The following is a 25,953-nucleotide window of genomic DNA, read 5'->3' as shown; positions in this document are numbered from 1 at the left end:
TCACATTCATTACAAACGACCACAATTGCACACAGATGGCTGGATGCTGCATCACGATAATGCAAGACCTCACATTGCTCATGCTGTCATTAAGTACTTAGCCAGCATTAAAGTCAAATGTGTTCCTGATCTACCCTACAGTCCTGAAGTTTTAAAGACATCAGAGGTAGTCCTCAAGTGCATGTCAAAAAATGGCTTCCACTTTTTTTTTGAAGCATTTGAACAATGCTTCAACATGTTGTAAGTGCTGAATATGGCATAAATGTTGTAGTAAGTGCTGAATATGGCATAAATGTTGTAGTAAGTGTTTGATGAAATATCAAATATCAAATGGGGACTACTTTGAAAAGGACCATCAAAATATGGATGCTTAATAAAGGTATGTTATGAAAAAAAATTATTATGATCATTCTTTATTTGAGCAGCCCTCGTATTTTTTATTTTTGCACTCTTTTATGGTAAGCTAGTAGAAGTTATATTTTTCTGTTTTTAGGTCAGTCTTATGAAATAAAGCTCAAGAAACTTGGAGATCTCACTGAAATGAAAGGAAAACGACTTAAGGTGAAAGTTTAAAGTTTTTTAATTGAGTTGAGTGATGAAAAGTTTCTTATGTTGTACTGCACTCTGCTTGAATAATGTCTCAGCAGATGCAGAGACATTATTAAAGTAGGAATAATGTCTCTGCATCGGCTGTCATGTTTGCCAAACATTATTCCATTTGTTAAAGACTCAAATGACAGTCTTTGAATACCCAATGAGTGTAGCCATTCTCTCTTGTTCTGTGTCTGCTGTAGCATCTGCTAAACATGTACCAACAATCATATCTCTTTGGAAATCCATGAGATCCTGTCCATTAATTATTTTTAGGTCAGTCTTATGAAATAAGACTGATCATAAGACAGACCTAAAAATAACACTAATTAGATCTTGTCTTTATATTTCTTTCCTGCAGATTTCACTAATCATGTGGCTTCTTTAATTTCCAAATTTGTACATATATTCCATGGTCCTAATAAAATTGCCAAGCAATGTATAATATTTCTATAGATATAACTGTCATTAGCTACCCTGCTATTTAAATTACTAAACCAATACTTTTATTTCTTTTTCATTATTTTCTGCCACTATTTCTAATATATAACTATTTCTAAAATATTCTGTGTGGCCTACACTCACGGTGGTAGAGAATGAAAAAGACATGGGGGTAATTGTACAGTCAGATATGAAGTTTTCTGAGCAGTGCAGACAGTCTGCAAGAGTAGTTCGTGGTGTTTTGTCAATGATATACAGAAATATTTCTAGCAGGGATAAGGAGGTGATTAAACCCCTTGTATAAGGCAATGGTCAGGCCATGCCTTGAGTACTGTATACAGGTCTGGAGGCCTCATTTTAGGAAGGATGTAGAGTTGCTGAAACAAGTACAGAGAAGGGCAACAAGATTAGTGAATGGAACAAAGGGTTGCTCATATGAAGAAAGGCTTAAGTTTTGCAAATTACAGTGTCTGAAGATGATCTGATTGAGGTGTATAAGGCCTTGAATGGTTTGAGCAAGCTCAATGCTGATGGGATACTTCCATTTACCCAGTTTAATCGCCTGAGGGGACACATTCAAATTGAGGAAAGACAGTTGTAGAACAGATGTGCAGAAATTTTCCTTTAGCCAATGGTTGGTTGATTGCTGGAACAAACTTCCATCTGTTGTTGTAGAAGTTGACAGCTTAAATAAATTCAAGGCAGAGCTAGACAAACATCTGGAGTGAATGGATGGGTGGAATGGGAAGCGTGGGTTTTTATTATTATTATTATTTATTTTTTTTTTTTTGGCTGATGCTGTTATAAGCTTGCTTTCTTGCATCATATGCCTCTACTAATGCTAATATTAAAGAACTCATCTATTTTATCTTTTTTTGAGCCTTCAACCATCCATATGCACAGAGGAATTCATCACCCAGCATTCCATCTTAAATTGTGTCCTCATAACTACAATAATGCTGCTCAGCCAGTTTAATTTTTTTTTTTTTTTAAACTAATTCTGAAAGTTATTGCTGCACCTTCCTTGCACTGTATATTACTTCCAAAATTAGTTGGCTGTGTTGCATTAGCTATTATTGTTTAGCTATACCTGTATTCATCTTTGTTTCAGTGATACCTGCTATTCTGTTACCATATTAACCTAGCTCTTCTGATAATTCCACTTTTTTGTCTTCTGACATCAGTGGTACTTGTCTTAATGGTTGTTCCAGTATTATACACCTTAATATAGGCACTTGTTTGGGATGAAAGAGACCTCCAAGTGATCCTTCTTAGCATTAACAGAGGCATATGATGCAAGAAAGCAAGCTTATGCAGCATCAACCAAAAAAAAAATGCTCCCATTTCACCCCTCCGTTCGATCCAAATACCTGTCCAGATCAGCCTTAAAGTTATTTAGGCTATCAACTTCCACAACAAAGGATGGAAGTCTGTTCCACCAACCAACTACCCACTGGCTAAAGGCAAACTTCCGCACGTCTATCCTACATCTGTCTTTCCTCAATTTGAATTTATGCCCTCTCAGGTGATTATTCTGAGCAAGAGGAAGAATCCCATTAGTATTGAGCATGCTCAAACCATTCAATGCTTTATACACCTCAATCAGATCACCTCTCAGGTGCCAGTTCTTGTTCACCAGATTAGCATTACTGAGATTCAGTGCCCTTAGCCTAGGTTCCATTCTTACACAATAAGAATCCAGCATGCTTGCCATGTGCTGAAACTTGTGGAAGTTCAGAAAAGGGACACCTGCTGGAGGAGGGGCCCAATTCTAACACACCACTTTGGCCTCTGCTTCAACAACATGGAGTAGCTTTGAATGGTTCTTCCAGGATCAGTCATATATTAGGCTTGCCTTAAAGGGTCAACTGTGTTGATGTTATGCCCTTATCCTCATAGTTTGAGAATACGATTCAGGCTGGTTGAGATGGAGAGAGAGTACTTTAGTAGCCATGACATCCATTTCCAAGTATATTTATTCATAACTGGTTAGTAGCCATAACTTCGAGCACCATAGTGGTTAGGGAGCCCATTGAACCATAAGCAGCAGCAATTATCAATCTACTGCAGGATGGAAGCCTCCTCAACAATTCATGTTGAGAGAAATGGATCATAATCTGTCATGCTGGTCCAGTGCAGGTTGGCAGATCGACCATATTTAGCAATCAGGGGCTTGAACCCCAGTCTACTCAAACCTCGGCTATGGAGGCCTTCAAGAGTGTAAAATGATAGTATAAATTTTTCTTCTAGAACCCTAATGAGGTCCCTATCAAAAAACTTAAATATAGATTCAATTAATGTTAATGCATTTAAAAGACCCAGAATTGAAGCAGTATCTTGGCCCTGCTCCTAGCTTCTAAATCATACATTCAACAACTGAAGCTTATTGGCAAAATATTGTACATTTTTGATTTAGAAAGGTTTAGATTCCTCTAAACCCTTCTAAATGTTCTGGAGATTTCTTAATTTAATCCTTCCCCAAGGATTAAATTAAGAAATTTAATTTAATTTAATCCTTGCCCAAATATGTGTATGGGTTTCCTGTAGTTAGTTTCTGAGGGATGGGTTCTGTGGAGTAAGTTGCTTCTTGAAATTTTGGAGTTTAATAAAAATGAGAACAGGATTCAGGCTGGTTGAGATGGAGGGACTTTGAAACCTAAATAACCTCAAATAGCCCTCAAATATTTAAGAGTATTTATGTATATTTATTCTCTAGTCAAAGTAAGAATAAATTAAATATTAATTTATTCTTATTTTGACATGACTCCAGCATTAGAGTAAAATTGTTGGCAAAAATAAAACCAGGATTTAAAAAAAAATAATAAAAAATAGTTTTAAAGCAAACTCAATTTAAATTTTTTTGTGTAACAGTATCCTCATTCCAAAACTTCCTCATTCATTTCACAAGCATACTTGGTCCCTGTTCCAATATCAGTGATGTTGATTTCCACCTACAGTCTGCCAAGCCCTGCTTACTTTTTCTGACAATCTTCATTATCTGTTACCTCAACTAGTTCTCATCTCAGTTGTATAATTCCTTACGCTTCAAAGGTGATACCTGTGCATATATCAACTCTAATATTCCTTGTCAGAGACTTCCTAATTTGAAATATTTCCTCCTTGATCTCTTCTGGCTTAAAGTCTCTGCTCCATTCTGTCAGATTTATCTGCTTCCTTTGTCGTTCTCCCAACTTCCCTGATCACTTGGAACTCTTTGACTTCCATTATGTGAAACTTGATTTTCTGCAGTCTAACTTTCCCAAAAGTGAGATAATTTTCCTTGGTGCTTTTCATGTTTACAAATCTAGTTAGCTTCAATTTTCTAGTTAACAGATCCAGCTGGTTGAGGTATTGAGGCTTTTTAAATTTCTAATGACCTCACACAGCTTGTTCACTGTCTATTAGAATATAAAAATAATCTATTCACATGTCCAACATAACACTCTTGATATTTTTCTTACTTACAACCCTTCAAAGTACATAGTCAATTTTAGGGGTCCTCTAGGTATTTCAGATCACAACTTGGTGATCTCTTCTCCAGTGGAGCCTCTCTCTTTTGTGGCCACTCTCAGCCTCATATTGCATTACAAGAATGGCAAGGTGGGATGATTTGTATTATTTCTATTTTAAATCTGATCCCAATGTTTGCTCATATTGTATCAGTGAAATTACTTTTGTAAGGATGAAATCCTCTAATCTACATTCCACAAAATTAAAATCTCATCCCTTGCCTAAACTTTGGTTTTCCAATAAATGTACCAAGTCTGTTGAAGTTAAGAATATAGCATATTGCTTTGCAGAAGATTTCTTGCGATACTGACAGAAATGCAAAAATTAAAATCAAAATTTTAATGAAGTACAGTAGTTACATAAACAAGAATAAAACGCTAAATAGAAGCAAAATAAAGTAAGAATAAAACTGTTAAGCTCAATGAGTAAAAGTTCTAAAATAAAAATAACAAGTAACTTTTTAGGCAGAGTGACCCACTATCAGCTTAACCGGTAGTAGTGGCACAAACCATAATACACAAATGGCAGCAGAAACCATACAACACAAATGATGCAAACAGCCTAACACGTGTGGTGGCATAGCACCTGACAGGTGCCAATATTTTGGCTTTTCTTAAAAGATTGCGGTATTTATTGCATGGATATTTTAATAAAATATAATAAAATAATTTGCTGTTTTTTATTTTTTTAATCACTTTTTAATGTTTCCAAGAAATATTAATTCCTTGGAAACTTTAAAAAACAGTATCAGTTATTGATACTGTTTTTTGTTCAGTAACAGACTCAAATCTGTTATTGAACAATTTTCTAGTTGAAAAGATCCTTAAGCACAAGAAACTTTAGACATGCGCATTTGCATATATTTCTGCTGATTATATTTACAAATATTTCTATATTAGATACAACTTTACATTTTAATTTTCATATTTTTTCTAAATTTTATTTCAGATTTGGCATGCTTCACAATGCATGACATACAATATCTACTCCTTGACATATAATATCTCTCTCTCTTGGCACAAGCACATCACAAATATTGCTTTGTCTACATCCAGAAAACTGGGTTTTCTTTTTCGCTCTCAGTGTTACTTTTTTTTTTAAAACAACTACTCACTCTGTACTTAATGTGGCATGTATTTAACGTATGGGAGTGGAAAGACAATTAACCTTGAACTTTAAACAAACAGAATTCAAAGCTCGTAGAAATGTTAGTTCCCACGGTACTTTTCATGCAAATGGAAAAAGTGTTATTCAAAACGTGATGTGGCACCTGATAGGTGCTCACATTTGATTACTCTGGGGAAACTGTATGGAGAAAAAGGGACCTATTATGGTAAAGGTTTGTCTATATTTAGGAAGCAAGAAATAATTTCCAATTTTTAATCATTAATTAAAAACAGGGCATTGTCGAGGCCACGTTATGTCAAGGATCTGGGTATATTCTTACCATGTGTATGGCATATCCAAAAATTTCATTACTTCATACATCATGTCCCCTCCCCCCCAATTTTTCTTACTATTGAATACACCATGAATTGTCAAACTAATAGAGTAAGCTTATCTGCGAAAACATCTAAATCTCCCAAACACTTCCTAGTTCATTTCACAAATATATGTGGTCTTATTTCTAATCTCAGCGATGTCCATTTCCACTTGCAGTCTGCCAAACCCCATGTATTTTTTTCTGACAGAATCTCAATTATCAGTTGATTCAACTACTGCTCATCTCAGTTGCCCAAATTATTCGCTGTATGATTCTTTTCGCTTCAAAGCTTGTGCATACATCTGCTCTAATATTCCCTGTCAGAGACTTGGTAATTTGGAATCTCCTCCGGCTTAAAATCTCTACCTCATTCTGTCAAATTCATCTGTTGTCTCTACCGTTCTCCCAACTCCACTACTTGGAGCTCTTTTACTTCCCCTCTTTACAACTCTACTTTCTCCAGTGCAACTTTCCTAACAGTCAGGTAATTTTCCTTGGTGATTTTAATGTTCACAACTCCAGCTGGATTCTGTTTTCTAGTCACATCGACCCAGCTGGTCAAGATGCTAAAGCTTTTGCAAATGACCTCACACAGGTTGTTCATTTACCTACCAGAATACCGGACAATCCTAACTATACAGCCAACATGCTTGATCTTTTTCTCATAAACAACCTATCTAAGTACATGGCGAAGTGAGTGGTCCTTTAGGCACCTCAGATCACAATTTGGTGATTGCCTCTTCTCCAATGGAGCCTCTATCTCATAGCTATTCCCAACCTCGTGTTCTTTGGTATTACAAGAATGCAAAATGGGATGACCTGCAAGATTTGTTTTCTTCTTTTCCTCTGGTCGGATTACTGTTTCAACACATCTGATGTCAATGTTTGTTCAGATCATGTCAGTGAAATTATTCTTGTAGGAATGGTATCTTTTATTCCACACTCCACTTTAAAATCTCGTCCTTTATCTAAACCTTGGTTTTCCAATAAATGTGTTAAGGCTCTTCATGAGAAGAACGTTGCGTATCGTAATTGGCTTGTTTCCAATTCTTCAGTTTCATTTTCTGTATACACCAAAGCTTGCAACAATTGTAAAACAGTTATTAACCAGTCCAAACTAGGTTTTGCACAGGCTAAGAGTAGAAAACTTGCTTCTTGCCCTAATGGCAGCCGAGCATTCTGGGGTCTTGCTAAAGCTACTGGCTGCAACTTTTGCCTATCTCTGCTCCCACTTCTGTCAAAACCAGATGGTTCTAACAGATCATTAATACATGAGTTCTTCCAGCAATCTACCAAGTGATGCACACCCGATTCGAGCCGCAAAACAGAAAAACCAAGTGCAAACTACTCTGGTTAAAAAGGACATTGTTTTATTAGGAGACTCCATTGTCAGGGAAACATGGAATATTTTTTGTAATAAGGATAGGTGGAGCAGAAACAGGGTATGTCTGCCGGGAGCAACTATTGATGATGTCACCAACAGATTGTCAGATTTTAAAGGGGGTAAAGAAAATATTATTATTCATGTGGGGACAAATGATATTAAATGTACACGATATGACGATTTGTTGGAAAAATACAGGACCATGCTGAGGAAGTGTCGCGAGCTAGGCCATAATGTCTATGTGTCTGCAATTCTGCCCAGACACGATAGGAGGGATTATATGTTAAGAGCCTTGTGGATTAACTCAAGACTTGAAGGAATCTGCAAGGCTTTAGGGGGTAAATTTCTATCAGCATGGCCCACACTTGTAGGCAGAAGGAATTTGTTTTGTAGAGACGGGATACACTTAAACAAAGGTGGTGCAAAAGTTTTTGCCAGTATTATTAAGGATGCCTTAAAGATTAAGGGAAACTGCTAGTTAGGGGGGATGTGGTAATACTGACACGCATTTATCTGATAATATTGGTCAAAGTAACTCTTGCACATACCTTAAGAGTTCTTATCTGTTACCCCAACTGGACGTATTATCTAGATGTTCTGGGGGCAGAAACGTTTCACGTGAGCGGGTAGCTGATATCAGGGAAGAGAGCCTAAAAAACTTCAAGGGTTGTGTTAGGGTTGTTAAATATACAAGAACAGTAAATCTTGATTGTTTATACAGTAACGTTAGAAGTGTTGTCAATAAAATGAGCGAATTCGAACTGCTGGTTAAAACAAGTAACGCAGACATAATAGGGCTTACAGAGACGTGGTGCCACCCGGAAATTGGGGATGATGAGTTTCAGTACGGCTTGTATAATGTATTTAGGAAGGATAGGTTAGATAGAAGGGGTGGTGGGGTAATGCTTCTTATCAGAAGCAGCCTGAGTGCGACGATAGCTTTCCCGGATTCAGACATTTCACATGCTAGTATAGTCTGTATGGTGTGAGATAGTTGGAAACAAAGGTATAATGCGAGTAGGAGTAATCTACAGACCAGGTGATTGTGAAGATTATGACAAAAGCCTCTACATGCAAATGGAATGGGCAAGTAAGCGTCAATGCCTTATTATGGGTGATTTCCATTTGCCTCTAATTGATTGGAGTAAATGGGAAGGAAACTCGACATGGGGAACAAAATTTTTAAATCAACTAGATGACTGTTATTTGTATCAACATGTCAGGGAAAGTACTAGAGAAAAGAATATCCTAGACCTCATCATCACACATGAATCAGATGACATAACAGGGCTGATAGTAGAGGAACCAGTAGCAGGAAGTGATCACGGAGTTCTACGGTGGATAATGACGAGAGAGGTAGCAGAAGTATAAGGCAAAGGAATGGGTTTTAATTTCAGAAATGGAAATTACGATGCCTTAAGGTACTACATGGCCTCTATTAACTGGGTAGATATCGTGCAGAGAATGAATACAATTGAACTGTGGTACGCTTTTAAAACATTAATCACAGATGCCTTGAATGCGTATATACCATTAAAAAAATACTCCACGAGAAGAGTTCCAAGTTGGATGAATAGTGAAGTTGCCACATTACTTGAGCAGAAAAAGGTGGCATGGAAAGGTTACAGAGCAATAAAAAGTACTGAAGCCTATAACAGCTACAAGGTGATGTGTAATAGAGCCACAGAAAAGGTTCGACAGGCAAAGGCAGTTTATGAGAAATCACTAGCAAACAGAGCAAAGAGGGGGAGATAAAGAATTCTTCACAAATATAAATGCCAAGAAGAGCAGGACAAACCAGATCGGACCTTTACGTAAGGGAAAGGGGATAGTAATAAATACACCAGCTGCCGTTGCAGATGAACTCAACAGTTATTTTGCATCGATATTTACAAATGAAAAGCCTTTTGTGGCAATGGGAAATTGTGGGAGTGAAGTTAAAAAATATGTAATTAATGATATTGAAATTTCACAAGATTATTTAATGAAAAAACTTTCGAGCCTACAGACCAGTAAGGCTCCTGGAGTTGATGGAATATATCCTATAATCTTAAGAGAGGCGGCAAGCGAGTGCATTGAACCATTGAGGCTAATTATGCGAGCATCACTAGACTCCGGGGAGATTCCCTTGGATTGGAAAAGTGCAAATGTATCTCCCATACATAAGGGCGGCTCTAAAAGTGAAGTTGGAAATTATCGACCTGTCAGTCTGACTTCAGTAGTAGGGAAAATCATGGAGGCAATGATCAAGGGTGGAATTCAGGATCATTTGGATCGAATTGAAATTCTCAAGGATACTCAGCATGGTTTTGTAAAGGGAAAATCATGTTTAATAAATTTGGTTCGCTATTTCGAAAGGGTCACTCACGAGCTGGATTTAGGGAATAATTTCGATATTGTTTATTTAGATTTCAGCAAAGCTTTTGACTCAGTCCCACATGAGGGGTTGCTTTATAAGCTGGAACAGGTTGGAATCACTGGGAAAATCCTATGATGGATATCAGAATGGCTTCAGGGCAGGAGGCAGAGGGTTGGATAAATGGTTATTCCTCAGATTGGGTTGATGTACGAAGTAGGATTCTCCAAGGATCAGTATTAGGACCACTGTTGTTTTAAATTTTCATAAACGACATTGATGAAGGGATAGATGGCGTGATGTCCAAATTTGCAGATGATGTTAAAATTGGTAGAGTAGTTAATGATCACTGTCAAGCTGAGCTTCTTCAGAGAGACCTAGATAGACTTCAGGAATGGTCAGAAAAATGCCACCTGTGCTTTAATCCAACAAAGTGTAAGGTATTACACCTGGGAAACAGTAATCCCAAAAAAACTTATTCACTTGGTAAAGTTCAACTAAACCCAGTACTGGAGGAAAGGGACTTGGGGGTTATGATACGGTCAGACATGAAATTCTCTGAGCATTGTAAACAGGTTGCAATGAAGGCCCATGGTGTCCTATCGATGATCTATCGAAGTTTTGCAAGTAGAGATAGGGACGTGATAATCCCATTATATAAGGCTTATGTTAGACCACACTTGGAATACTGTGTTCAAGTATGGAGACCGCACCTAAAGAACCTAAAGAAAGACATCGAGCTTCTTGAAAGGGTGCAAAGAAGGGTAACTCGCCTAGTGAGATCGGCAAAAGGGTGTCCTTATGAAGAAAGACTTTGAATATGTGGGTTGCGGAGTTTGGAAACTAGACACCTTAGAGGAGATTTGATTGAGGTGTTTAAGGCTCTGAGAGGCATCAGTAAAATGAATGAGGACAAAATTTTCAAGATTATAAATGATGCTAGAACTAGGGGACATAAATTCAAGTTAGGGGGGAAATGTTTAGATTGGACTGCAGGAAGTTTTATTTTAGCCAGCGAGTTATAAATTACTGGAATAAGTTGCCTTCATGGGTGGTAGAGGCCGACAGTTTGGGGAAATTCCAAGGTCATCTGGATAGTACTTTCGGGTAAGGGAAGTGCATAGGACGATAGGTTTAATTTCCTTTTTTTTTTCTTTTATTAATTATTATTATTTAGTTATTTATTTTATTTTATTATTTTTTTTGTTTTTATCATTGTTTTGTTCGGATTTTTTTTTTTTTTTTTTTGGCTGGTGCAGCATAAGCCATAGGCTTTCTTGCACCATGCGGCCGTTACTAATACTAACTCATGTATTAATGAACTTGGTAAAACACCTCCCACCATTCTCAACATGCTCCATTCAATGCCTCCTATGGGCTTCCGTCAAAAGGATGTCAGAAAGATTTTGACGAATCTTGATGCTAAGAAAGCTCCAGGTCCTGATGGTATTTCTCTACTTGTTCTCAAAACCTGTGCTCCTGAACTTTCTCCTGTTTTTTGCTGAATTTTTTCATTTTCTTATTCCAAAGGTGTTCTTCCTTCTGCTTGGAAATTTGCTCATATCCAGCCAGTTCCTAAAAAAGGTGACAAATCCTACCAATCCAATTATCGTCCCATTGCAATTACTTCTACTCTTTCTGAAGTAATGGAGAAATCAATTATCCGCCAACTCTTAAACTACATAGAAACGTTCTGTCTGATCAATGATCGCCAGTATGGATTCCGTCAGTGTCGATGCACTGGTGATATTCTGGCTTATGTTTCCAATTTATAGACAAATTCGATGGAAAAGTTTGGTGAAACACAAGCAGTTGCACTTGACATTTCAAAGGCTTTCAATTGTGTTTGGCATAAAGGTCTTTTAAACAAGCTTCCATTTTATGGTTTGCTAATTGTTTTTTTGTAATTGGTTATCCAGTTTTCTCTCTGACCACTCACCAAGGATGATGGTAGATGGCTCTCTGTCTTCTAACTTCTCCACTAATGCTAGTGTCCCCCAAGGTTCAGTTCTTTCCCCTACTCTTTTCCTCTTATATATTAACACGTTGATTGCCAAGGCTTATTTGAGTAAACTGGTCTCTGATGCCAATTTGAGTTAGGCATGTTAAATTATTCAAAACCCAAATTATAATATATATTCATCGCAAAAACTCATAAAAAAACTTATTGTTACAAAAAAGCATCGGGAATTATCTCGTAGTTGGCGTATGTAATAGAAAATTCTTCGCGGCAGCCAACTATGAGTTAACTCGACGTGTTGTAACTAACAGAATTCTCTGTATATCTGTGCTGTGCGTAAATCCGCCTCAGTGACACAGACTTTGTCATGTACATTCTATTTAGTACTTCATTACGTGGTTTTTAAAAAAAAAAAAAAGATCCTAAAACACGGATAAGAAGAGACCACTGACTGAAGAAGCGCTTGAGTTCTATGTTAATATGAGTGACTTGGAATTTGAAGAGCTTTTTGACGAGTCGTATGGTCCTGGTTCATAGACCAATCAGATCAAATACTGTTGTATTATTCAGCTCTAAGAAAAACCATCAGGTGTCCGAAAAAAACTGCATTATATATTATAGAAATATATATGCATAATGCATAAATTTTTTTCCGTCAAGTTACGGGTTTCTCTGAATTTCGGACATTTTTGGTGGAACCCGTAACTTGACTGAAAAGTTACATTGCATCTTTGATTGGAGAAAAAATTCTAAACGTTCCAAGAAGATTAGGTCTAAACGTAAAATTCATTATTTAGAATTTCAGTTGGCCATACCACCAACTGAAAAAAAAACACGTCTGACTAAGCTGTGTCGAGCATGTACAAGAAATAAAAAACGCCACGGAACACGCTATTATTGTCCAGTGCGCTAAGAGAAGCTAGCTCTTTGCATGAAGAAAATATTTTTTTTTTGTGAATAAATTCTGTTTTCTGACGCGGTGGTTGAGTTTTCATTCTTATCCCAGAAGCCAACTGTCCATCAGTTGCATATATTTGCTACGAATATACTCGTAGCTTCACCTGAAAGGCAAGTCATACCAATCCGAGTTAACTCGTAGTTGGTGTCCTGGTCAAAATCGCCAAATACGAATTAACTCGCATTCGGCATTCAACGTGTTAATGACCTTCTTCCATTGACTGGAAATCCTATCCATAGTTTTGCCTATGATAGCACATTGCATTGCACTTTCCAGTTTGAGAAACCTTGCCCTGCTTAATTATCTTCAACTTCTGTAATATCCGCTACCAATTCCTTAAATCTGATCTCCAGGTAATTCTACAGTGTGGCAAAGACAACTTAGTTGATTTCAATCCTTCTAAAACTTAGTAGTCTTGTCTTATATCTCGCAAAAAGGATTCTTTTGCTCCTATGCTTATCTTTGGTGACACTCCGATTTCTTGGAAAGGCTATATATCTCTTTTGGGGATTACTCTGACTTCTAATCTCTCTTGGCAACAAGCACATTAAAAATATTTCCTCCTCTGCTTCTAAAAAAACTTGGTTTTCTCTTTCGCTCTTGGCATTACTTTTCTTCCAAACAGTTGTTCACTCTGTACAAACTGCAAATCTGTCCTACCATGGAATATTGTTCCCACATCTGGGAAAACCCAAAACCTCTCTCAGTCTTCTAGATTCCATTCAGAAGAGGGCAGTTAGGTTAATTAATGACTCATCTCAGTGTCTCTCCACTCGCTGTCTCATAGACATTCTGTTTCTGCTGAATGCCTCTTCTACAGATACTTCCACGGGCGCTGTTCTTCTGAATTGGCTTCTATAATTCCTGCTCTCTCTTTCAAAACAGTCTGAACACGTGCCGCCACTAGCCAACATTCATTTACTGTCCAACTTCATACTCACAGAACCAACTTTTCATTTTCCTCGTTTATTCATTGAACTGCCATTTTCTGGAACAACCTTCCTTCGTACTTATTTCCTGAAAATTACAGTCTTCAAGTCTAATGTCAACAAATATCTTCTTTCATCTTCTCAACCTCCAACCCAAGCAAGGTATTAAGTACTATGGGTTCTAATACCTCTCGTGTTTGGGGTTTTCATAAAAAAAAAAAAAAAAAACCTTAACATAATTAGAGATTACCCTGACTTCTTGATCTCTCTCTTGGCACAAGCACATCACAAATATTGCTTTGTCTGCATTCAGAAAACAGTTTTCTTTTCCCCTCTTAGTGTTACTTTTCTTTTAAACAACTACTCACTCTGTACGTCCATGGGCACTGTTCTTGTCTTTGGTGTCTTTAATTCCAAACCAGTCCGAATGCAAGCTTCAGTTAGTCAGTATCTATCCACTCTCTGACTTCAGACTCATAGAACCAGATTTCCTCTATTTTTCATTTAAAAACTACTTTTTCTTTTGTTTTCTGGAACAATCTTCTTTCCCATGTATTTCCCAAAAAACTACAATCTACAGAAATGCAAGTCTGATATAAATGAATATCTTCTGATGATCTTCTCCATCTGAACCCATACATGGTACTAAATACTATAGATTCTATTACCTTTTGTATTTGGAGCTTTCATAACTAGGCGCCTCCGTAGCCAGGTGGGAAGGAGCAGCAGTGTGTAGCACATGCTTCTTGATTAGACCAGGGTTCGAGCCTGTCACCACCAAATACGGAGGATGCGGAAAGGTCAGGAAATGACCACCGCATATTCCCGGAGCAATATGGCCTTAGTTGCTAATGCTCCTAAAAACCAAATAACAAACAAACAAACTTTCATAACTTTAAAAAAAAACCAAACAAGCAAAAAAAAAATCCTACATCTATTTATGTATCACTTAATTCAGGTTCATCAACTTCTGTATCTAAATTCCAGAAAATTTCTTCAAATTGCTTTTATAAGCCAAAATTGGACAACAATGATTGAGAAGTGTAACATCCTTCTTCATTTTTCAAACATTTTTTCATGTTGTCTTCTATTAAAATTTTGTATTATTAGTTGGAAACAGAATAAGAGATAGCATCATGTACTGAACAAATTTCAAAACAGTTCATAAAAAAACCACTGAAAAATTGCCACAAGGGAAAACAGCGTCATTGAACCTACCATTCTCTAGAGTTCCTCCTTTTCTCTCTTGATCCACTACAAGGCCTGGGAAAACTGACCTCCCTGCATCTCCCTATCCAACTCCTCTGATGCCACATAACACTAGTTCTTTGCATAGACTTCATAATATGTGAATATGCATATGAAATTTACTACCTAATAAATGGAAATGCTACTATTTTATCATATTCATCAACTTTTGCTATATAATTTGAGTGAACATAATTTTTAATAATCATTAAATTGAATAAGTTAAAATTAAATTTACTTATGTAAAACATGCTAGTAAGTATAGTTATTAATTATTTCCTTTTTTGTTTGTTTGTTTGTTTTTGTTTTAGAGTGTTGTTAGAGTGGGTTTTCAAGAACGCAGACTCCAGTATATGGAGAAAGAGCAAATTTTGCAGTGGCAACAACAGAGACATGGAGAAAGAATTTTAGAAATTGGTATGAATATATATATATATATATATATATATATGTGTTATAATTGTATTAGATCAATATGCAGTTGTGGGAACCACTGGTGGTGCCTTACCCCCAAACACTATGTAGAGTAACTTTTATTGCTAGCAGGCCACACACTTATCTTCCTGTTGACTTTTTGGCTGCACGCAAAGACAAATTTATCTTTTGGAATCTGAAAGAATTTAAAAGTGGAACTCCAATTTAGTATAGTTTACCCTAAGGATCGATCATGTCATCCTTTTCATGTTTCAAATTATACTTTTTTGTATTTTTTTATACTTTTTTTAAAATTTTGTTTTTTAACTGTATAGGTCTCTATGACTGCAGTTTAATTAAAAAAATAAATAGTACCTGTGTAAATTATAAAATTGTCTTCCAGTGCTCCTGGGGGTAACATAAGACTGCGGATTGCTCATTGTCGCTTTAAATTTTCTTTTTTATTTTTATTTAAATTACTTAAACTTTTTTGTGGAAGTTTTTCATATTTTTTGTTGATAGAATTCACTTGTAGGCCACATTGGATAGTGTGGAGGGTAATCCATGCATTGCTCTCTCCATTGCTTTAGATTTTAAAGTTATATATCTTTGTGTAACTTTAAGATCTGAAGTTATACAAAATATGTTTATGGGCCAACAAAGAAATGCATTGTCTTTAGTGAGTAGGATTAAATTTATGATTTTAACAGTTTTCAGCTCTAGAATTTACTGGTGCAGTGATAAATTTTAAAAAAGAAAAGTAAGAACAAAATTTTAGACAAAAATGGTTTTCTGTGTATTTAGTACATACAGATTTTAAAGTAAGTACCAATTGCTAAATAATTTCAAAATTCAAATAATGTTCAGAAAGCAATGCACAAGTAGAGTGTTGCTCTATCCAATATCATCTGTTACCAGTAGTCAAAATAAGATGTCAGTTAAGTATGTATGTATTCTAACTGATTTAGAAGAAATTACAGAATTCTAGATGACACTTCACTTCAGAAGAAAGATGCCCATAGAAATATATAAAAAAAAACATCTGTGCAATAGGAGAGGCGATCATTTATTGATCAGTTGTTAATCAGATTTTCCCTTTTAATCTTCCAAAGTTATCCACAGTTAAGCAAACTATGTTTGTTACTGAGTGCATCGATCTCATACTGTAGTAGCACCTCACCACAACTTGCCTTAGTATTGCACTAAACTTAATGTGTTCAGCAGTATGCAAAAACTCAAGTTATGCTCTACCTGTACATTATTGTACGGGTAGAGTAGCTATTGTGGTGTGGAAATTTTACTGCAAAATGCAGTAAAATTTCCACACCACAAAATTTCATTGGAAAGTGGAAATTTTACTGCAAAATGCAGTAAAATTTCCACTTTCCAATGAAACCCTTTCCATTTCCACAATTTCTAATTATAAAACTTTTGAATATATAATGTATGAAAAATGTAAGTACTTGTTATCCAGGAGAAGAAATATCTAGATAGAAAACAAAGTACTATGTAGAAATTCATTAGATCAAATTATTGGAGAATGTTACAATAGGTCTTGGGGGGTGGGTTTGCCTGATGTTTTGGGAGCTGCCTCACTCCTTTCTTATGAGAGTTTATGGTGTGAGTGAAGGCCGTAGATGCTGTGTGCACTACTCTACTAGGACAATGACATTTCATTTGTTATCTTAGGAATAATGTGATTTTCATTCCTATTATTCTTAGAGGAAGCGAATAAAGCAGCTCCTATGATGTTCCCCCTTCCTAAAATTCTCCACCCTCAAGATATGTTGTATCATTCTCCAATAAATAATTTTTTTTCTAATGAATGTGTGTTATTTCTAGATATAAAACTTTTATTTTAAAGTTTTTTATTCTTAACTTTTTATTTTAAATTGTTTTAAAATGTATTTTTGTGCATTTATATGTTTATGGAAGTATCTACTCTCCATTGTAATTATTTTTTTAATCTTGTTTGATGTGAACTTATATGAAAATAAATTTATTAAATTAATAATAATTAATAATAAAAACAATTTTTTTTTTTAAGATCCACTGTCCTATCAAGTTAATGAATACAGTAAGAAGTGCCCAATTTTTATTCCTTGCCCTTATTTCAAACATTTTGATGCTTTCATGGATTACTCAGATACGCCTGTAGGTGTTACTTGTGATGTGTCTGTTAGAGGATTAATAAGTTCCAAACTCAACTATGGGGTACCATCATATAGCTTGGCAAAATTTGGCATCCTTCACTTGCCAAACCCCATTCATTACAGCATGATACACATTGTCTCAAGCCGCCTCCGTAGCCAGGTGGGAAGGAGCAGCAGTGTGTAGCACACGCTTCTTGATTAGACCGGGGTTCGAGCCCGTCACCACCAAATACGGAGGATGCGGAAAGGTCAGGGAATGACCACCGCATATCCCGGAGCAATATGGCCTTAGTTGCTAATGCTCCTAAAAACCAAATAACAAACAAACATTGTCTCAAGAGCCTACTGCACATAGTCTGTATGCTGAAGCATGCAAATTTCCTTTCTGTAAAATTAGATATATGCCCAGTTACTCAAATTGTAAAATACAAATTGACAAATTACGTTTGCAGAAAGAAATCCTGGAGTCATGTGTAAGCTAGGGGGAGAGAAGCTAAAAGTTGTTCAAGACAAAAAAGACTAGAGCATTGTGATTCAGTCTGACATGAAATTTTCAAGCAGTATAAATATGCAGTTAGGAAGGAACATGGTGTCCTGTCTTTGATTTATAGGGCCTTTGCTAGTAGGGAGGATGTCTTTATCCCTTTTTACAAGGTTATGGTTTAGAGCACATTTAGAATGTTGTAGGACTGGAACCACACCTAAAAAAGAGAGAGAATTTTTGGAGAGGGTTCTGAGAAGAATGGCAAGAGTGCAAAATTTTACAACTAGACATCTAAGGGGAGATCGAGTTGAGGTGTATAGGTCATTCAAGGGAATTTAGTAAAAATGAATGAAGACGGTCTGTTTTCCCTTGTGGATAAGACACAAATCAGGGGACACACATAAAAGCTCAAGGAATAACAGAAGATTGGATCTCGCGAAGTTCACCTGTGGGCAGCATGTTGAACATTGGAATAAGTTGCTCCCCACATGGTAAAGGTAGTGAGTCTACCTAAGTTTAAAGTAGAATTGGTTGATTAACTTGTGTGAATGGAAAGGGTACAAAAATTCTGTTTTATTTTAATTATTATAATTTTATTTATTAATTTCTGGGTGATATAGAAAATGTTTGCTACTTTGCATCATTTGGCCTTACTAATGCTGATACTAATACTTTTTGATTCTCAGTGGGACATGTTATCACAAAAGTACCCTTCTTCTGACCAAGCTGATTTCCAATTTAAAATTTCCACTGACTTCAGTTCACTACAATGAAAATTTTCATAATTTTTTTATTTTGTCCATCATGAGCTGCTTTTATTTCTCCCTGTAATACTGTACTTCATTTGGAGACCAAATCCTCTTAAATATTATTAGTGGAGTCCCCCAGGGTCCAGTGTTGGGTCCATTGTTGTCTTTTGTATTTATTAATGATAATAACGATGGTATATCAGGCTTAATGTCCAAGTTTGTAGATGATACAAAGGTCGGCAGGTTTGTTAATGACACTAATAACAGTACGCTGCTGCAACAGGATCTAGAAAAGTTGAGCAGATAGGCTGAAAGGTGGCAACTGAAGTTTAACATTGACAAATGTCAAATACTGTATATGGGAAGCAGTAACCCCAGAGTAATGTATCAACTGTGTGGTACTACACTGACAGTGGTAGAGAATGAAAAGGCCTGGGGGTAATTGTGCAACCAGATATGAAGTTTTCTGAGCAGTGCAGACATGAGCTGCATTGACAAGGCAGCTCATGCTGCCTTGTCAATGATATACAGGAATTTTTCTAGCAGGGATAAGGAGGTGATTATCCCCTTGTATAAGGCATTGGTCAGACCACACCTTGAGTACTGTATACAGGTCTGGAGGCCTCATTTTAAGAAGGATGTAGAGCTGTTGGAGTGAGTACAGAGAAGGGCAACAAGATTAGTGAATGGAACAAAGAATTGCTCTTACGAAGAAAGGCTTAAGTTTTGCAAATTACAGTGTCTGGAGACTAGGCACCTGCAAGGTGATCTTGATTGAGGTGTATAAAGCCTTGAATGGTTTGAGCATGCTCAATGCTGATGGGATTCTTCCTCTTGCTCAGAATAATCACCTCATAGGGCATAAATTCAGATTGAGGAAAGACAGTTGTAGGATAGATGTGCGGAGGTTTGCCTTTAGCCAGCAGGTTATTGATTTCTGGAACAAATTTCCATCTGTCATTGTAGAAGTTGATAGCTTAAATAGATTCAAGGCAGAACTAGACAAACGTTTGGCGCGAGTGGTGGGTGAAATGAGAAGGGGTTTTTTTTTGGCTGATGCTATATCGGCTTACTTTCTTGCATCACATACCTTTACTAATGCTAATATTTGTTAAGAGCATCTTGCTTTCTTACTTCTTTTCATTGAATATAAATAGGATTACTGTTTTTTTTTAAAGGTACTGCTTATGTATTGCTAAAATTGCTTATGTGCATGACTCATTCAAGAAATTTGTTATAATATATGCACAAACCCAAACTAATGAAGGGTATCCATTTGTCCTCCATGTGAATGCGAAATGTAAAACCAATCTCATATGAGCTACCAAAAGGCAAGTCAAATAAAATTATAAAATAGCTTAGCTCTAACCTGGAGAGTACAGTGAAGTGCAATGTTAGACTTTTGTAAATCACCATGCCTTTCACTCTACCTCACTTATTTAGAGCATGGTGGAGAGAAAGGTGTTCCTTTTTGCATTCAGACTGATCATATTAAAACATTTATAAAAGATGACAGAGATTACAGGAACCACAAATATTGTAAATATTTGTAGTTCAGTGGCATTACAGAATGCAGCCAACCAGGCTAGCCAGGTGGGTAAAGTGCCTGCCTGGCAACCCAAAGGTTGTGGGTTCGAATCCCGTCTTGGGCTTGGATCAGAGTAAAATGCAAAAACCTTGGGAGGTGCATTATGGCCGCAGAAGCCGATACGCCAACAACTAACAAAAAAAAAAAAAAAAAAAAAAAAATTGCAGGATGCTGTCTTGCATAGACCTAAATGGATATCAGATGAATTTATGAGACTCGGCAGAGAAGAAAAATGCATGGATGCACATAAAGCATTGGGTGATGCAGAAGTCCATAGTAGATATAAACTATTCTGCATTTAATTCACAAAGGAGCTTAACCAAACTGTCAGATTATGAGAAGTCTCTGGCAAAGAATGCAAAGAAAAGCAGTAAAGGCTTCTTTATCTATGCAAACACAAAAAATTCCTCATGTGTGAATAGGTATTTTTCATCTACATTCACACATGAGGGATTTTTTGTGGGGATGCCAGAAGTTTATATAATTCAAACACAGAGCTAAATGATTTTACAATAACCAGAGAGGAAAGTGGAAGAGAGATTGTCGAAGCTAAATGTGTAAAAGAGGCTCCTGGGATGGATGGGATATATTGAATTATATTAAGGAAGACAGCAAAGGAGCTAAGCAAACCTTTATCCCTAATTATGAGAGCATACCTGAATTTTTTTTTGGAGGTACCTTTTTTTTTTTTTTTAAATTCTGGTTTGATTTTTGGCAATAATTTCACTCTGTTAGCATTAGTAGAGGCATATGATGCAAGAAAGCAAGCTTATGCAGCATCAGCCAAAAAAAAAAAAAAAAAACCCCGCTTCCATTTCACCCCTCCATTCGTTCCAAATATCTGTCCAGCTCAGCCTTAAATTTATTTAGGCTATCAACTTCCACAACAAAGGACGAAAGTCTGTTCCACCAACTAACTACCTGCTGGCTAAAGGCAAACTTCCGCACATCTATCCTACATCTGTCTTTCCTCAATTTGAATTTATGCCCTCTCAGGTGATTATTCTGAGCAAGAGGAAGAATCCCATCAGCATTGAGCATGCTCAAACCATATTAAAATCAAAATAACAAGAAAAAATTAATATTTTAAAACATTTCTTAAATTCTACAGAGAAACTCCCTCTATGGGGAGCTTAGAAACTCACTACCTCATTGCTCACACACATTTGGAGAACTCATTGCTACAAGCCCACATGTGTTCCAGGAACTTGCAGATAAAAGAGCTAACCAGAGTATCAGAGTTTGTAAAAAAAATTTTTTTATAAAAGCATGCATTCTAAATTTCTGTAAAGACTATATTAGCTTTTCTTTTTTTTTTTTTTTTAACTTTAGATTTTTGTGAAGAGATTTCTTAATAGACTAGAGCAGCAATGGCAAATCCCAGCTTTCTTGCCAAAAAACAATCTGAAATAAAGGTTTAAAATTTTTTTGCAAACCACAGAAAATTCAAAAAAGCTGGCTGAAATTAAGAAACAGTCTTTACTGATATTATAAAATGGTAACAATACTTAAATTTTACAGAGAAACTCCCTCTATGTGGCTCACTATCTCATTGCTCACACACACATTTAGAAAACTCATTGCCACAATACAATAAAAAGATACTAATGACACATACATTTTTGGTGTATAATTTTGAAAGAACAGTTACATTTACAGGTTTATAGATATGGTTGATAGATCATAAAACATTTTTCTTCAAATGAAAAAAAAAAAAAAAAAAATTATATATGTAAATTGCTTTTGTGAGTGGCTGCATACCTTTGGTTTGTCACGATGACTAGAAGAAAGAAAATGCCACCCGTAATATGCTTATATAATAATAGCAATAATAATATTTCAGATATTCCTCTTTCGTATGGAGTTCAAGACGTAGTCAGTTATTCCCAGAACATAAATTCTTGCGAGTTTCTATGGGATCCAACAAAAGAGACTGGAGTATTTGTTCGGGTAAATATATTTTAAGTTAAATGAAATATATTTTTTTGTAATTATTGTTAAATTTTTACTTTCATGGGATAGATTGTTTGTTTGTATCAGTAAGTTGCAGTCAGTATCTATTTAGTGCTCTGGTAGTTATTCATATAAATGCCTGTATGTGCATCCATTCAAAGAATAAAATTTTTAGGCAATGAGTTGAATAAGTACTTCACATTGGTATTTACTGGCAAAAGACACTTTATGTTGGAGGGCGGCTGTGCAGATGAGGCTGAGCCATATGAAATTAGTGATTTCAAAATTACAGATGACTGTTTATTAGAAAAACTTTTGAGACTAAAGGCAAGTAAGGCTTCTGAAGCTGAAAGTATATACCCAGTAACTTTGAGAGAGAGAGAGAGAGAGAGAGAGAGAGAGAGAGAGAGAGAGTATTGAACAATTGAAGTTAATTGAGTTAATTACGAGGGTATTTTTGGACTTGGAAGAGATTCCTCTGGATTGGTCAATATATCACCAATACATAAAAAGAGTGAATTCAATAACTACAGACCAGTTAGTTTGGCTTCAGAAGTAGAGAAAATCTTAGAGGCAATGATTAAGAGATCAATTCAGGAATATTTAGATAGAAATGGCATTCTGAAGGATGCACAACGTGATTTTATTAAGGGAAAATCATGTTTAACTAACCTGGTAAGTTATTTTGGTACAGTTATTCATGAGCTAGATGTGGGGAACAATTTTGACATAATTTATTTGAATTTTAGCAAGGCATTTGACTCGTGAGTCAAATGCCTTGCTAAAATTGTTCATGAGAGGTTACTGTATATAAGCTGAAAACATATTGGGATTGCTGAAAGATTATAAAATGGATTGCAGGGTGGCTGCAGGGCAGAAGGCAGAGGGTTGTGATTAACGAATGTTCTTCGGGTTGGTGTAACATCAGAAGTGGGGTTCCCCAAGGGTCAGTTCTTAGACTACTGTTTCTGATTTTCATACATGACATCGATGAATGGATAAAGGGCATGATGTCAAAATTTGCAGATGATGATGTAAAGATTGAGAGATTTATTAATGATCAGCAGCAAGCAATGCTCCTTTGGGTTGACTTGAATAGACATAAAGAATGGTCAGAAAAGTGGCAGCTATGTTTTAATGTAGCAAAATGCAAGGGCTTTTTGAACTGGGAAATAGCATCCCCAAAATAACTTATATACTTGGTGGGGCTGAATTAAAAACAGCAGAGGAAGAAAGGGATCTGGGAGTTACAATATGGGCAGAGACGAAGTTTTCTCAGCAGTGTGAACAGGCAGCCAGGAAAGCCCGTGGTGTCCTATCGATGATTCATCGAACAATATCCTCTAGAGATAGGGAGGTCATAATCCCACTCTACAAGGCAGTTATAAGACTGCATTTGGAACACTGTGTCCAAGTATGGAGACCTCATCTGAAAAAAAGACACTGAGTTTGTTGGAAAGGTCTGAAGATGGACAATTCACATGGTGAAATTGACAAAAGGGCGACCATATGAAGCAAGAATGATTATGTGGGCTACAGAGCTTAGCAACCAGGCACTTTAGAGGGGACCTTGTTGAGATTTATAAGGCTCTGAGAAGGGTTAGTAAAATGAATGAAGGCAGAATTTTCACTGCTATAAAGAATTATTACAGGGGAAGAAGTCTAGATTAAAATGTTGGAAGTTTTCTTTTAGCCACTGAGTTCTTGATTACCAGAACAAATTTCCTTGACAGGTATTTGAGTCTGACAGTTTGAAGAAATTCACAGATCAGGCTAAATAGTTCCCTATGTGAGGAGGGAATTGCATAATTTGTGTTTTTTTTTTGTTTTTTTTTGGCCAGTGTAACAAAAGCATGTGGCTTCCTTGCACTACATAGCTAATACTAATACTATAATAAGGCTTTACTTTATTAAGTTTTATAAAAGAATAACCTTCTTAATTGAATACCATTGATTTTTTTCATTTATATATATAAAAAAAGCAGCAATATCTTTTGTAGTTAGATTCCGTAAATGATGTATATGACTTGCTGAAATCGTTGCAGGTTAATTGTATAAGTACTGAATTTACTCCAAAGAAGCATGGTGGAGAGAAAGGTGTTCCTTTTAGAATTCAGATTGAGACATTTACACATGATGACAGCTGTTCCCAAAGATTACATGTAGCCTCTTGTCAAGTTAAGGTTTTCAAGGTAAATTACAAGTTTTTATTATACATTAAAATTTTTCTGCTACTTTCTTTATTATAAATAGAATGTAGTCTGCCTTTTTTAGGCACGTTAGCATATATGCATAATGTGCCTGTTTCTTCACTATGTCTATCCATCCATATGTAACAACTCAATTTTCAATACAGCCACTCCCTGACTTACATAAACGTTGTGTTCCGTGGAACTCTATGTAAGTCCAATTTACGTAAGTCGGAATTTCCCTAAATGCTTATGCAGCACTCATAACTATGCACACTGAATTTGATTGAAAGCAAAAAAAGAAATGTTCAACGAACATGTAAATAGAATTATTTATTCAGTTTTTTTTTTATTTCATGTGTTAAAAAAATTTCAAAATTATAAAATTACAAAAAAAGGAAGGGGACAGGCATAATGCGCAAGTTTTACCTTTTGAGCATTGTTGCTAGAATTAACTCTCCAACTGATAAGCACGCTGCTGCGGAAGTTGAGGGCTGTGGAGATTTAGAAGGGTTTTTTCCCAACACATCACAAAATTTCTCTGCAGCTGCAGAATCAGCACTGACAACTTCGCCACACACTTTAATGTTTTGGAAACCAATGCGATGCTTGAACCTATTAAACCTGTTGCTTGCCACAAACTTGGTTTGAGGTTTGCCATACTTATCCTTCATACTTCTTGCTTTTGCTTGAATGGCCATTGGACTCAGGGGCACTTGCTTCTGAATCTGATTTTCCATCGATATTATTAATAGCTTTCCATCTTCGATATAGCACCTGAACGCTGTTTTTGGTTTACTGTTGATCTTAAATGCATTGATCCTTTAACATGTTCTTTTGTATGCACACTGTCCCTTAAAATAGTGTTCACTGTTGAAGTAGTGAGATGTATTTCTTTGTAATAGATGACAGGCTTTGTCCTGCTTTGTACTTCTTAATTAATCATCTTCATTTCTAAATCAATTTTGTTTCGTTTTTTAGCACTACAAGCACCTGCACTTTCCGTTGGTCCCTTTCCCTTCACCATTGTAATAAGTAAATAGGAATCAATAGAAGATTCTGAAAATTTATTTGTTTTTTATGTGATTGAAGATTTCGGTGAAGGGGAACTCATTTCACCATAATACCATAATGTATAAAGCCCAAGGAATTCCAGTTATCGGTATTATCGCAAATGCAATAAGATCCAGTTTACTACCCATTTATAACAGATTGCATTAACAGAAAAGCCCAATAAACGGAAAAGTGCAAATTTATGCTCAGAATAATTGCCTGAGAGGGCATAAATTGAAATTGAGGAAAGACAGTTGTAGGATAGATGTGTGGAAGTTTACCTTTAGCCAGCAGGTTTTTTTTTTTTTTTTTTTTTTTTTTTTATGTGAACCCCAAACACGAGAGGTATTAGAACCTATAGTACTTAGTACCGTGCTTGGGTTTGGAGGTTGAGAAGATGAAAGAAGATATTTGTTGACATTGGACTTGAACTTCTGTAGATTGTAATTTTCAGGAAATACGTATGAAGGAAGGTTGTTCCAGAAAACGGCAGTTGAATGAATAAATGAG

At 36.1% G+C, this 25,953-nt stretch overlaps 1 protein-coding gene across 1 annotated transcript in view; it reads left to right on the top strand.

The window, feature by feature from the left end:
* The window catches only part of LOC150080467 (transcription factor CP2-like protein 1), a 442,462-nt gene that overhangs the window by 204,992 nt on the left and 211,517 nt on the right, over nucleotides 1–25,953 (top strand). The window contains exons 6-9 of the mRNA XM_090380701.1: nucleotides 494–561; nucleotides 15,172–15,277; nucleotides 22,092–22,198; nucleotides 24,247–24,393. Coding sequence (XP_090236827.1) covers nucleotides 494–561; nucleotides 15,172–15,277; nucleotides 22,092–22,198; nucleotides 24,247–24,393 — 428 coding nt within the window. The remainder of the gene's footprint in view (nucleotides 1–493; nucleotides 562–15,171; nucleotides 15,278–22,091; nucleotides 22,199–24,246; nucleotides 24,394–25,953) is intronic.

This window comes from Mastigoproctus giganteus, chromosome 9 (genome assembly GCF_048544385.1).
Source record: "Mastigoproctus giganteus isolate SK-2022 chromosome 9, ASM4854438v1, whole genome shotgun sequence".
NCBI lineage: Eukaryota > Metazoa > Arthropoda > Arachnida > Uropygi > Thelyphonidae > Mastigoproctus > Mastigoproctus giganteus.
The sequence above is the reverse complement of the archived record's forward strand: the minus strand, read 5'-3'. Positions and strand labels throughout refer to the sequence as shown.